The following is a 12,110-nucleotide window of genomic DNA, read 5'->3' on the forward strand; positions in this document are numbered from 1 at the left end:
TACATAATCCATATGAACATAAGCTCTTTGGGGTTCTCAATAATTTAAGAATGTAAAGGGACTCTGAGGCTAAAATGCTTGAGAACAGCTGATTCTGGAGCAAGTTTGCTGCCCCAGATACAGAGCAAAGGCTGAAGGGATAGGAATGAGGAGAGAGGGGGCGGCGGTGAAATCAGGGACAGATGGAGGAGAAACTCAGCAGAGGGGTGACCCTGGCATCAGAAACCCACAGCACTGTGCTCTGCCCGCCGACTTCCAGCCTGCCCTGGGGTGCCAACATCCAGAGCCCAGAGTGGAGGGGAGATGCCCGCTGTCCTCAAGAGAGGCTTAGTGACCTCGCAGGATGAGGCGGGTCTGGTGCAAGGAGACAGGACAGGGAAGGCACGTTTCCTCTCACTCACGACTGGGTGTGGAAGGGAGAAGGGCTAGGGGCGACGTGAAGAGGGCAGACCCATGTGTCCTTGCTCTCCCCCCTTAGGGGGTAATCTTGACGGGAGCACGGTGGAAACGTGTGAGTACTGGGGACCAGCCCAGGTTGGTGGTGCACTCTCCAGGGTCAGCTAGGGAGGAACTCGCGGTGGCCACGGCACCCACGTCCCCCAGCAGCCGCTGAAAGAGGCATGAGCTCGGACCAGGCCTTCTGCTCAGGTGATCCTTAGACCCTGTCCCTGGAGGACAGCATGAGGTGCTGAGAGGCCCGGGGACTGTGAGTCCAGGGTTGGGGAGAAGAGGCCGTGGCACATGAGGCTGATGGCTGGGATCAGGGATCTCAGGGGTGGGGGCTGGCCACTCCCAATGCCCGGCCAGGACGATTCATGAGCGATGGTCCTCATTCGGGAAGCTGACCTGACCCTCCACTCTGTCTCAGGGACCAGCAAGGAGCCAGTGGGCAGTGTGTGGAGCCAAGCCCCCAGCAACTCTGTCACCCTGAGGGCCAGAAGCAGGGGGCGTGGGGATGGGGGACTCTGAAAGACAAGACGAGGGCGTAAAGAGTCGGTGTAAGCGAGCAGAGTGTCGGACACCAGACACCAGCAAAGCTGTAGCCATGTCCCGCTCGGGCGGTGGGGGCCCACGAGCAATCTCAGACGGGCAGTTAAGGAGCTGCTCTTCTCGGCACAGCTTGGGTGGCTCTGAGTTTTGACCGTGCCACGGAAGCAGTGATCCCTGGAAGAATACAGGAAACCTCTCCCAAGCAGGAGAAGAAAAGGAGCGGGGTCTTCAGATCAGGAGTTGCTGGACTGCCGGCCACACACACGCCGACGGCCCGCAGCGCTCGGTTGGGACGCGGCGGGCTCGCTCTGGGGAAGCATGAGCCGGCGGGCCGGTGGCTCTCTGTGAGGTGGGGAGAGGAAGCTGGCAGCCACGGGGCAGTTCCCTGTTGCTGCTCTGGCAAATGCCCACACATTTCATGGCTTAAAATAACACGGCCTTTTCATCTGATGGCCCTGGAGGTCAGAAGTCTGACGTGGCGGTCACGGGGCCAAAATCAAGGTGTTGGCAGGACGGTAATCCTTCCGGGAGGCGCCGGGGGAGAATCTGTTCTCTTGCTCTTTCCAGCATCCCGAGGGCGTACTGTTGGCCCGCGGCCCCCCTTCCTCTAACCTTCAGAGCCAGCATGGCTGCTGGGGTGCTCCTCAGAGCGCTGCCCTGCCCCCCCTTCCTTCCTCCTGCTGGGCCCCTTGTGATCACCCTGAGCCCAGATGGGGGGCCCAGGACCGTCTCCCCAAGTCCAGGCCAGCTGATCAGCAGCCTTCACTGCATCCGCAAGCGCATCCCCCTTCAGCACATGACCTGACCCAATCACAGATTCAGGGGATCAGGAGGTGGGCGTCTTTTGGGGCGCGTTGTTCTGCCAGAGTTCTGAAGGGAAAGTGGGCGAGCGGATCTTACTCCCAGCTGTCAACTCCACAGCCCATGCCCTTCCTGAGAAAATAACCTGCAGATGTGCTCCAGACGGAGAGAAGAATCCCAGGCGTGACCCCAGGAACGTGGTATTGGGGCCGGAAGGCACCGATGAGTCACAGCATCAGGATGCTAAATCACGGAAAGCATGGCGCCCAAACTAGGCAGGACGTTCAGTCACAACTGAAGGACAGCGTGGCGTGAGGAGAGGTGAAGAGCAAGTATGTGCATCCAAAGTCCTGACTATATGAATAAATACCAGGAAGGATAATGATGGGAAACAGAAACTTGCTAACATTTTGTGAAGTACTTGGAGGAGACTGACCACAGGACGACAAACAGGACAGGTCTGACCAGTTTGCTGCCGTGAAAGCCAGAGGCCCCTGGTGTCCTGGGAGCCCCGGGGGCACTCTCCGGCTGAGCCTACCCTCCAGGCCCCACGTGGCCCCCCAGCTAGGGGGACCTCACATCCCTTGGTAGCAGTATTCCTAATGCCTGCCTCGTTTGCCCATGTCTCACGCTGGGAGAGCTTTCAGAGAGCATTTCAGGAACCCCGATCTGTTTGTAGAGATTGCGAATCCACAGGTCCACCTGTTTGCCCTTCTGGGGAAGGCTCGCAGGGCTAATATTTGATTTTCAGGCTGTGCCCTTGAAAACAGGGTGTTCTATTTAGGTAAGCTCTGTCCTCGCCCAGGGGCATGAGTCACTGCCTGAGCTCTCTCGCCTCCCCTGTGCTTTGGGGTTACTCAATCCTTCCCAGCACGGATGCAGTTGAGAAGCCACCTCTGTAGATGGGGGTGCAGCTCAGCAGCCTGCAAACTTGGGACCTCATTGGAGCCCAGGAGGCAGCCCGCAAACCGCAGTGAGTACGTACGGCCTCTGGAACGCCAGGTGGAGGCTCGCCTCTCTCTCTGCTGCGCATGGCCGTTGGGTCGAGGATGCAGGTGTCTGCAGCCCCGGCTCTTCCCCAGACGGAGGGAGTTAAAGAGCTGGGTCATTCTCTCCATGTTCCCTTCCAGGAGGCTTCCTTGGGTGCTACTCTTTACTTATGTGGCATTAAAAAATCACGCCTATCTTTTCTGTAGCGAAGACTCCTTAATAGCCGAGTAACGAGGATGAATGCTGAACACAGAGAGGAGCGATATGACAAACCGACGCACGGCAAGATCTCCCCTCCCCCACACAGTCCCACAGTTAACCATTCATTTCTGGACATTCTTCACAGCCGGGGAGACTGGCCCATCCTCAGCGGCCTCTCCTGGAAATGTGGATAAGAAGAGCAGCCGCGTGGCAAGCTTGTCTAGGGAGTAAATGATCTAACACAAAGCCCCAAGTGCACATCGAAACACAGCCATTTGTCTTTCCGTGGTCAGGCACTGTTCTGGGCGCTAGTGACAAAACTGAGCCCTCACTGGGCTTAGACATGGGCAGGGAGACAGATTCTACTCAACAAGTACATGACTCATATATTAGATGAGCCCTGAGTGCTGCGGAGGGATAAGCAGAAGGAAGTAGTGTTGGGACGGTGGTGGCTATTTTAGAAAGGGCAATCTGCGGAAGCTTCTCTGAGGAGGTGATGTCTGAGAAGGGATACGAGTGATGTGAAGGAGGGTGCAATAGGGAGACCTGGGGGAAAGGCGACTCCTGGGGGCCACGGGGAGAAAGACAACAGGGCAGGGAGGGTGGAGGGGAGATGTCCAGCAGAGAGATGGTGTGGCATGAGGCGGGGTGGCTGTGTGTGGCCAGCCAGGCACAGCCGGGATTTATTTTGAGGGCTGAGCCAATAGGGTTTGTTGAGGCATGAAATGTAGGATGACAGGGAAGGAGTGGAAATGACTGTGATTCCTGAGCACTTGACCTCAGCAGCCAGGCTGATTCCAAGATGGGGAAGCGGGGGCCTTGGGAGAATCCAGACCTGTCTTAGACGTGCTATCTTAGAGATACTGGTTAGACCCCTGGCCGACGTGCTCCGCAGCCATCTGTCTACCTGCCTCGCAGGTTCTGGGGACAGTTCTTGGCTGAGGGCACACACTGGGACCTGCTGTCTAGACCCGTGCCGTCCAATATGGCAGCCACGAGGCACATGGGGCTACTTAAGTTAGTTACAATGAGGAAAAAAAAGACAAAGTTGGTTCCCCAGTGGCGTCAGGCACATTTCAAGGGCTCAACAGGTGCAGGTGGCTACTGGCTACACCCTGGGGAGCAGACGTAGTTTAGTTCCTCGTTCCACTGGGCAGCGCGGGTCTAGGGAGCCTCAGCGCCACGGTGCTGGTGCGCATCCCTCAGGGAGTGAGCGTGCACAGAGCAGAGCTGAGGTGGGGGCCCTGGACCCTCAGAACGTGAATACCGGGGGGTCCAGGAGGATCAGCAAAAGGAACAGAAGGGGCTAGACACCCAGACGTGAGTGCAGGGGAGCAGAGCAAGAAAAAGCTCAGGGAGCACAGAGCCTCTGTTATTATTAGACCTTTCTCTGCATTTTTAAAAAGTGAAACGTCATAAACCCATACATTTTCACAATGCTTTTCCACTTAATACCTTATGAACTGGTCATGAAGATTTACTGCTACAGCTTTATTTTTAATGGGCGCCAGGTGATCCATTGTTGAATTCATGGTTCAAGTTGGTTATTTAGCAAAAGCCTGTAATTTTGGACATTAGGGTCTTTCTAGTTCTTCACTCTTAAGATCCTTGCTGGATCAGAATATCCTCTCATCATGCTACCAAACACTCTTCTGTGTCACTGAGATAATCCTACATTTTTTTAAGATTTTATTTATTTATTTGAGAGAGAGTGAGAGCAAGAGCACAAGAGCGGAGGGGGGGAGGGGCAGAGGGAGAAGCAGGCTCCCCGCTGAGCAGGGAGCGGATGCAGGCAGATCCCAGGACACTGGGATCATGACCTGAGCCGAAGGCAGATGCTTAACCGACCGAGCCACCCAGGCGTCCCAAGATAATCCTATGTTTTGTCTCCCTAGAACCCGGGATGGCTCACAGCCCAGGCCCTGCACCAGGTAGCAGACTGGGCATAAAGAGGACCATGCTCTCACACAAGGGTCTGCCCGACTTTAAGGCTCGAAGTTCATCCACAGCAAGACACACGTCCTCATTATATAGCCCACTGCTCAGGACTCGATGGTAGGAAACAGATAGTAAGTTAAATCTATCCTAAAGCACTTACTGATGCCAAGGTTTTTAACATCCTAATTTTGTTTATCTTTGAATTTTTGAGTCTTTGGAGTGCAGCATCACATCCTGATGGGAGGAAGCCAGGAATAACAAGACACACTGTACGGTAAACACCCCACTCCCAAGTCCCTGGTCCCACACGCCAACTGCAGGGAGAGATTTCTATGTGCCTGGGGCTACATCAAAGACGGCATGGCCTCCCCCTTCCTTCTCGTCCATTTCCCGAAACAGTCTGCAAGGAAAGCCCCCCATTCAGGATGCTCTCTATGTGGTGCCTGCCACTCATGAGTTAGAACCTAGGAAAACTCCTTCCAGTCGATTTGGAGGGAAGGCATCTGTGTTGCCTATCCTCCCAAATATCAGGGATCTGGGCCAGCTCATTTGTCATGTGCTTTGACAGAGGAGACCCAAAGATGTGTCGCTTCTACAGCTTGGGAACAGGTGCTGGAGTCTTTACCCAGGCCCTGTCCCTACATCCTTTACAGCGGATTGGCACTTCCATGTCTGGGGAGAAATCCACCTAATATGCATTTCTGTTAACTTGTAAATATTAAAAGAAATATCGTTGTTTTCTGTTTTCCAATTGGTATGTTCGGTGAGCTGGTTGTTTAGCAAACTGCCCCTTGGCAAATTTGCTCCTGGCGAATCAGGCCCAGACACAGCGTCCACCTGACGCATATTCAGGATGGGAAAGTTCTTTCCATTTAGTGAACGTGTTTCTTGGTTTCACAATTTCTTCCCTGTTCACTCAGTTCCATCAGTGACTGTGGTAGGTTCCTTGAGCCGAGCCTTCCATTTAGCGTCCCTTTTGGAGGATGGCCAAGACATCAGAAACCCATTGGAGCGATTCCCGAGCTGCTCGGTTTGTCACATGGCTACCCAGCTCGTGGTCTCCGGATGACCGATTTCTCCACTTGGCCCATGACTGGTTCACGGAGCAGAGAACTCGAGTTAGCTGCTCTGTCAACCAAGTCCGGTGTCAAGAACCCAGAGTCTTTATCTTTAGGCTGGTTTCAGCCGTGCCCTTTCTCGGCAAAGCTGCCTGTCTGGGCTGGACTTGAACCCACGTGTCCTGACCTCCTGGCACTCATCACGCCCACCCTTGTGCCTCGGGACCACATGCCCGGGTCCTGCGGCGGCCCAGGGTCGGGGGGACACTGCAGAAAAGGTTCCTCACAGTCAGGGGCGGCTTTAGTTTTTGCTGCATATTTAACTAACAGCACAGTGAACAAGAGACGAAACCATCAAAAATGATAAGAACTGTAAAAGCCCTTCCCTTCCACCTCCCTCCCAGAATGACTCTTTACATCCCAAACGTATCACCTGCTAGAGCCCTGTTTGCACGGCAAGAGCCAGTCACGGTAAGGCCAGTGGGCGTCACGGTAAGGCCAGTGGGCTTCACTGCGCTTGGCTCAATGTTCATGTGACACAGACTTTCCCCGCCATGGCCTCTCTGCAGCTCACAGCACTGCTCGGCATTGACACCCCCCCAGACAGCCTCCTCCGGTCTGAGAGCGGGTATTCAACGAGCCCACCCCAAGCACATGGCAGGCCCAGTAGACATGGCAGAGCGGGCCAATCCCCCCACACCCCACCTCCCACTTCCACGACTGGCCCTTTCTGAGCAGACAGCATCAGACACTGCTGAATGAGGGGGGCACCCTGACCATTACTGGCCCCGGGGGCCTGGCCTGGGCCACAGGCTGCACGCAGGACCGGGGGAGTCATGGTCCGCATCCTTGTAGGAGCCTTCCGTTTCCAACAGCGTCGAGAGATCAGCTGGGCCTGTCTCCTCTTGGCAATGTGAAATGACCCAAGGAATACGACTTACCTTCACGCAAGAAACACAGGGATTTCTGCGAGACCGCTTCAGCTGTCTAGATGAAGGTGGAGCAGCCCAGCTCAAGGGTCTCTGGGAAAGAGGCTGCCTCTTGGGACCTGGCCCAGGTGGTCCTCCGTCTGCTCCCTGAGAGCTGGGTTCCCCTCCTTCCCATTTATCTGTGTTTCTATATATACTTAAAATAAAAGTCGACAACCGCTGGGTTGCCTGGAGGCAGGGTCTGGTCCATCCGAGGGGAAGGGGATGCTGCCAAGTGGGAAGGCCAGGCTGGCTTTGCTGGCGCAGCTCGTGGCCCTCTGCAGGGCCCGGCGGCCACGGCCAGGGCAGGGGAGCTGCTGTGAGTAAGAGTGAGAGGGCACTGGAGGGTTCACAGGAAGAAAGGAAAGAGAGGGAGGGGCTTCAGCATGTGGGGAAATGGGTCATCAGAAGCAGAGGGAGAAGGGGCGGAGCGCAGGGCGGGCAGCTCTGGCCCCCACTTGGGACCTGGAGGTCGGGTCAGATCAAGGCCTCCTGTGGGCTCCGGTGTGAGGTCTCGAGGGGGCGCCTTAGGGGCTGGCAGTCCCCAGAGGCCAGCAGGGTGGAAGCGGCCTCGTGACCAAACCCAGGGGGTGACCAGGAGCCCACGGCAGAAAGGCAGGGGTGGGGGCGGGGCAGGGGGCAGCGGGAGGCCTTGGCGACACCGACTCGGACCCCTCCCCGCTGACACCGGGGTCGCCGGCCAGAACCACGCCTGTTTCTCTTAGTGGCTTGTCCATTGTTATGGACTTTGCTCTGTGTTGGGACCCAGAGCTCCCCGCACAGCTGGTCCTTCTCTGTCTCCTTGGGGGCCCTGTCTTTCTCTCTCTGGACTCCCTCCTGCAGGGGTCTCCTCCTGCCTGGTGACGACACACTGGGGTCAGTCGAATAACACTCCTCCCACGTGAGAACTGTCCTATGTTCCTGGTTCCCGGGACCTGTAAATATGTCACCTCACCTGGCAAAGGGGCCCCTGCAGATGTGATTAAGTTGAGGATCTTGAGGCGGGAGGTCACCCTGGACTATCTGGGCGGGCCCAGTGTCAACACAGGTCCTTACAAGGGGCAGAGGGAGAAGGAGGACGAAAGCGGAGTGAGGGCTGGATGCCAGGCTGGCCGCCCTGAGGACAGAGGCAGGGCCGGGCACCAGGGAGTGTGGGCGCCTCTGGCAGCTGGGGAAGGCACGGACAGATTCGTCCCTGGAGCTTCTAGAAGGAACTCAGGCCTGCTGACACCTTGATCTGAAGACTTCTACCTCCAGAACCATGAGACATGTACGCATCGTAAGCCGCTGAACTCCCAGTGATTATAGTACATCTGCCCCAGGAAACTCACAAATACCATCTGTTGGTGACAACTCCACACTCCCTTCTGAGCTCCCGGCAGCACATGCGTGTTCATTTGTCCCCTTGATGTCCCACAGGCAACCTAACCGCAACCTGTCTGAAGCCTTTCCTGGTTCCCCCAAACCTGCTCCACCTCGCCTTCCCCAGCGGAGGCAGAGACAACCCATCCTCCCAGCTACTCAGGCCCCGACCCTGGAGTCGCCCGTGGGACTCGCACGACCGGTCGTGGGCAGACTTGCTGGCTCCATCCTCTAAGTACAGCTGACCGTTTCTCGGAGCCCACGGCTTGCGGGGCAGCAGCCAGGTCTCACTGTTCCCCTGCTTGATGGCGGCTGGGACTCCGAAGGTCTGAGTCCCATAGAGGCCCCACACGGCTGGTGCCCCACTCCTCTCCTACCTCCTCTCTGCTTCCGCCTGGAGTGCCTGCCCCCCTCCTCCATGAATCTGCTCGAGCGTCTCCTTCTCAATAGGTCTACCAGCTGCCACGGACACCAAGAAAGGGTCAGAAAGGAGCACGGTGCCCAGCTAAGCGTTACAGGTGAAGGGGGTAAATAATGGCGGTGGGTGCTGCCTCCATCCATGGCTGCCCATTCGAGGATGGGTACCATTCAACACGCTGGAAAGACAGAGCCAGCCTCGATCCTAAAACCCCTCCATCCCGACATTCCGGGTGTTTTCCTATTTCATCACCTCTAGCTCGCCATGTCGTGGCCAAAGCATCACCTGGTTCAGGAGACAACGTGACCCTGAAGCTGGGTCAAGAGGAAATGAAACTATTCAGGGGACACCTGAATGCAGGCTGGAAAGTCAGGTCCCCTCATTTTAATTAGGAGGAAGCCGAGCCCAGAAAGCGGGACGTTTCCCAGCGGCCGGCTTCCCATCCGGTGTTCTGCACCCATGCTTCCCGTTGTCTGCCCGCCCTGGGCGCCCCGCGAGGCCCCTGCAGAGGACACCGGAGTGGCGGGCTCGGCCCCCCACACTTACTCCAGTCTTTCCTCTTCCTTCCTTCTCAGATCAAAGTCCCGCTGAACCACTTCCCAGACGTGCTTGGCCTCTTCGTCCGTGAGCTTGGACAGATCCAGTTTTCTCCCCATCTCTGCTTGTCAGGATCACACCTGGAAAAGACAGGATCACCGGTGGTCACCCCGTGAGCCTGTGGACAGCGCCTAAGCCATAAAGTAAGAGGCAAAACAGAATGTACCGAGATCCCGGGCCGTTTGTCTGGACCTGGGCGGAAGGCTTTACTAAAACAGGCAGATTTGTGTAGCTGAAATGTGTCAGGTTTATATGTGGAATTCCTGCACCCCTGGGACTCACACACTGAGCCACGGGGCCACTGTCCCTCCACCGTGAGAGAACGCTGGTGATGTCAGTGTCTAGGGGCGTGCTGCTTTCCCCCATCCCAGGGTCGTGCTCTGCAGTGGGAACCCCAGAAATGCTGGGGAAATGCTGGAGATGTGCTCCATCCATGGGCTTTTTGCCTTAGAACCCCAGGTGGAAGCAACACCGCCGAAAAGAGGCAACTTCCGCCCAAATTCCTGGTCAAGCTGTGGAGTCGCGGGTACACACCCTGGCCTGCTGAGCGGTGGCCCCAATGTGACGTCTGTGAGGTCACTATGTCTGTGGGGGGCAAGGGGGGCGTGCGCATTCTTCCCACGGTGGGGCCGAAGTGCCGGCAGATGAGGGAGTGGCCACCAAGCCCGTGGGCAGCAGGGTCGGCGGGAGCTCGGTTTACCCGAGGGAGGTCGGCCGTGGGAGCGCTGAAGCCCGGGCGCACATTGGTCGCCCCGACGCCCGGGCCTCACCCTCCTCCAAGATCCTGACTTCATTCAACTGCTTAACACGGCGGCATTGTGTGACGCCCTGTTTCTAGGTAACCTGCTGGCCAGGAAGGCAGACTTCAGGTGATTTTATGCCCTATTTGTAGACATTAAACCGGATCCCAGTCCATGTTAAAAGGACAGAGGAAGGAAAGTCCAAATGCCAAAAGCCAAGATAAGCAGAACCTTAGAACCTTGCATGCTATTTGGTTTGCCTGGGTGGCTCAGCTGGTGAAGCGTCTGCCTTCAGCTCAGGTCATGGTCCTGGGGTCCTGGGATCGAGCCCCGTGTCTGGATCCCTGCTCAGCGGGTGGCCTGCTTCTCCCTCTCCCTCTACTGCTCCCCCTGCTTGTGCTCTCTCTCTCAAATAAATAAAATCTTAAAAACAAAACAAAACAAGTGTGCCTCACGGACCAGCAGCGTTTCCTGGGAGCTTGCTACAAATGCAGATTCTCAGGCCCTGCCCCAGACCTCCTGATTCAGAATTCGTATTTCAACGAGATTCCCAGGGGGTCATGTTCACACTGGAGTAGGCCGATGTTGCTGGTCCCGGGACCCCTGTGAGCAGCAAAGCTCTAGTGAAGCAGGACAGGGACAGAGAAGGGCTTGGCTGAGCAGAGGATGAGGACGGACCGGCCCTCCTGCTGGCTCTTCCCACAGAGCAGGTACACGGGACTCACAGATGCCGAGGCTGCCATTACTCTGGGTACAACACAGAGGCATCATCACACGAGGGAGGACTTCGCCCGGGGATTCGAGCGCACGGGGCCGGGGGTGCTGCCCAGAGGGGACCACCCTGCTCACCCCTCCACCCCACCATGCCCGTCCTTTGAACATTTCTTTGCCCCTTCTGGTGTGACTGCTGTGGCCACATCTGTCCCTGTCAAGCTCCAGGAGGGACAGAGACTTTGTGTTTTCCCAGTACACAGCAGGTACTGTTCCACGCTCCCAGTGCTCTGGTCCCCTACGAGCTGCACATGGGTGCCCCTCGGCCCGAGGGCGAGGCAGCCACACCCACGCCAGCTCTCCTCTGGGCACCAAGGCTCAGGCGAAGATGCGGTTTGGGTGACCGTTGTGCCGTGGACAACAGAGTTTGAGAACTGCTGTGTGCCTTCGACAAGTCTTCACGGAGGACTGAAATCTGTTTCTCAGGAACGTCAGAGCAGGGGTCCCATCTTTCTGCACTCCCTGGGAATTCTTCAAGCCCATGAAAGACCTGATTTTGCTTCTGAGTTCTGGGGAGCAACTCTCTTCCAGTTCTGCTGACCATTCAAGCGTTCGTCACAGAGAAGTCAACAAAACTTGCTCTGTGCTGGGGATGGACTCTGATTTGTTTCACAAGGGGTCAGTTATGACAAGTGACCTTTTCAGGGCAGCATCCACATACCATCTACAATGAAAACTTCCTCAGAGTTCCCGTGGCCCTCAACGAAAGTATTCCCTGACTTCTGCCTTAAATCGGTGAAAAATAATTTCTTAATATTTTTTGCACCAAACCCTCAGTATTTCCCCCTTCAAGCACGATGCTGACCGTGAACGATGCATTCCGAAGTTGCCTTGACGTGCCAGAGTCATTCAAACTATTTTCATTGACAGCTGAATTTAGATTTTGGACAAGAAAGTGTTAAAACGGCATTCACTGTTGCCGTTCTCCTAGAATATATGATTTCTGGTTTTTAAAAAGAAAAAGTTCTTTTTTGATGGATCACTGGGGTTTATTCATTTTTCTTAAACCATTTTTGAAAAAAAGATTGTATCCTAAGAAGCACATTCATTAAAGTTCTCTTTTCAGAGCAGATGAAAGATCTGTGAGCATCAGCTGACTAGTTAGCGCCGTCTCCTCTCCAAAGAGACACAATTCCAGGCTTCCTTTAAGAATCTTAGATGGTGGGGGCGGAGCAAGATGGCGGAGGAGTAGGAGACCTGGATTTCGTCTCCTCTCAGGAATTCAGCTGGATAGGGATCAAACCATTCTGAACACCTACAAACTCAACAGGAGATC

The 12,110-nt window shown here is 55.8% G+C and overlaps 1 protein-coding gene and 1 long non-coding RNA gene across 11 annotated transcripts in view; one reads left to right on the forward strand and one right to left on the reverse strand.

Moving 5' to 3' along the window:
* MLPH (melanophilin) overlaps positions 1-12,110 on the reverse strand; it is a 38,396-nt gene that overhangs the window by 22,140 nt on the left and 4,146 nt on the right. For 9 of the 10 annotated variants that reach the window (XM_081813332.1, XM_081813330.1, XM_081813334.1 and 6 more), the window contains one exon: positions 9,273-9,403. In XM_081813332.1, the coding sequence (XP_081669458.1) occupies positions 9,273-9,382 (110 nt within the window). In that variant the 5' untranslated portion in view covers positions 9,383-9,403. Of the gene's footprint in view, positions 1-6,919; positions 7,301-9,272; positions 9,404-12,110 lie in introns of those variants that run through there. The other variant, XM_081813336.1, reaches the window with a different exon arrangement.
* Positions 5,750-7,127, forward strand: LOC145720420 (uncharacterized). Its single transcript, XR_014143316.1, has 2 exons — positions 5,750-6,443; positions 6,481-7,127. It is a non-coding gene; the product is annotated as an uncharacterized LOC145720420 (long non-coding RNA).

Source organism: Leptonychotes weddellii, chromosome 3 (assembly GCF_054177405.1).
Source record: "Leptonychotes weddellii isolate Sample4059 chromosome 3, ASM5417740v2, whole genome shotgun sequence".
NCBI classification, from domain to species: domain Eukaryota; kingdom Metazoa; phylum Chordata; class Mammalia; order Carnivora; family Phocidae; genus Leptonychotes; species Leptonychotes weddellii.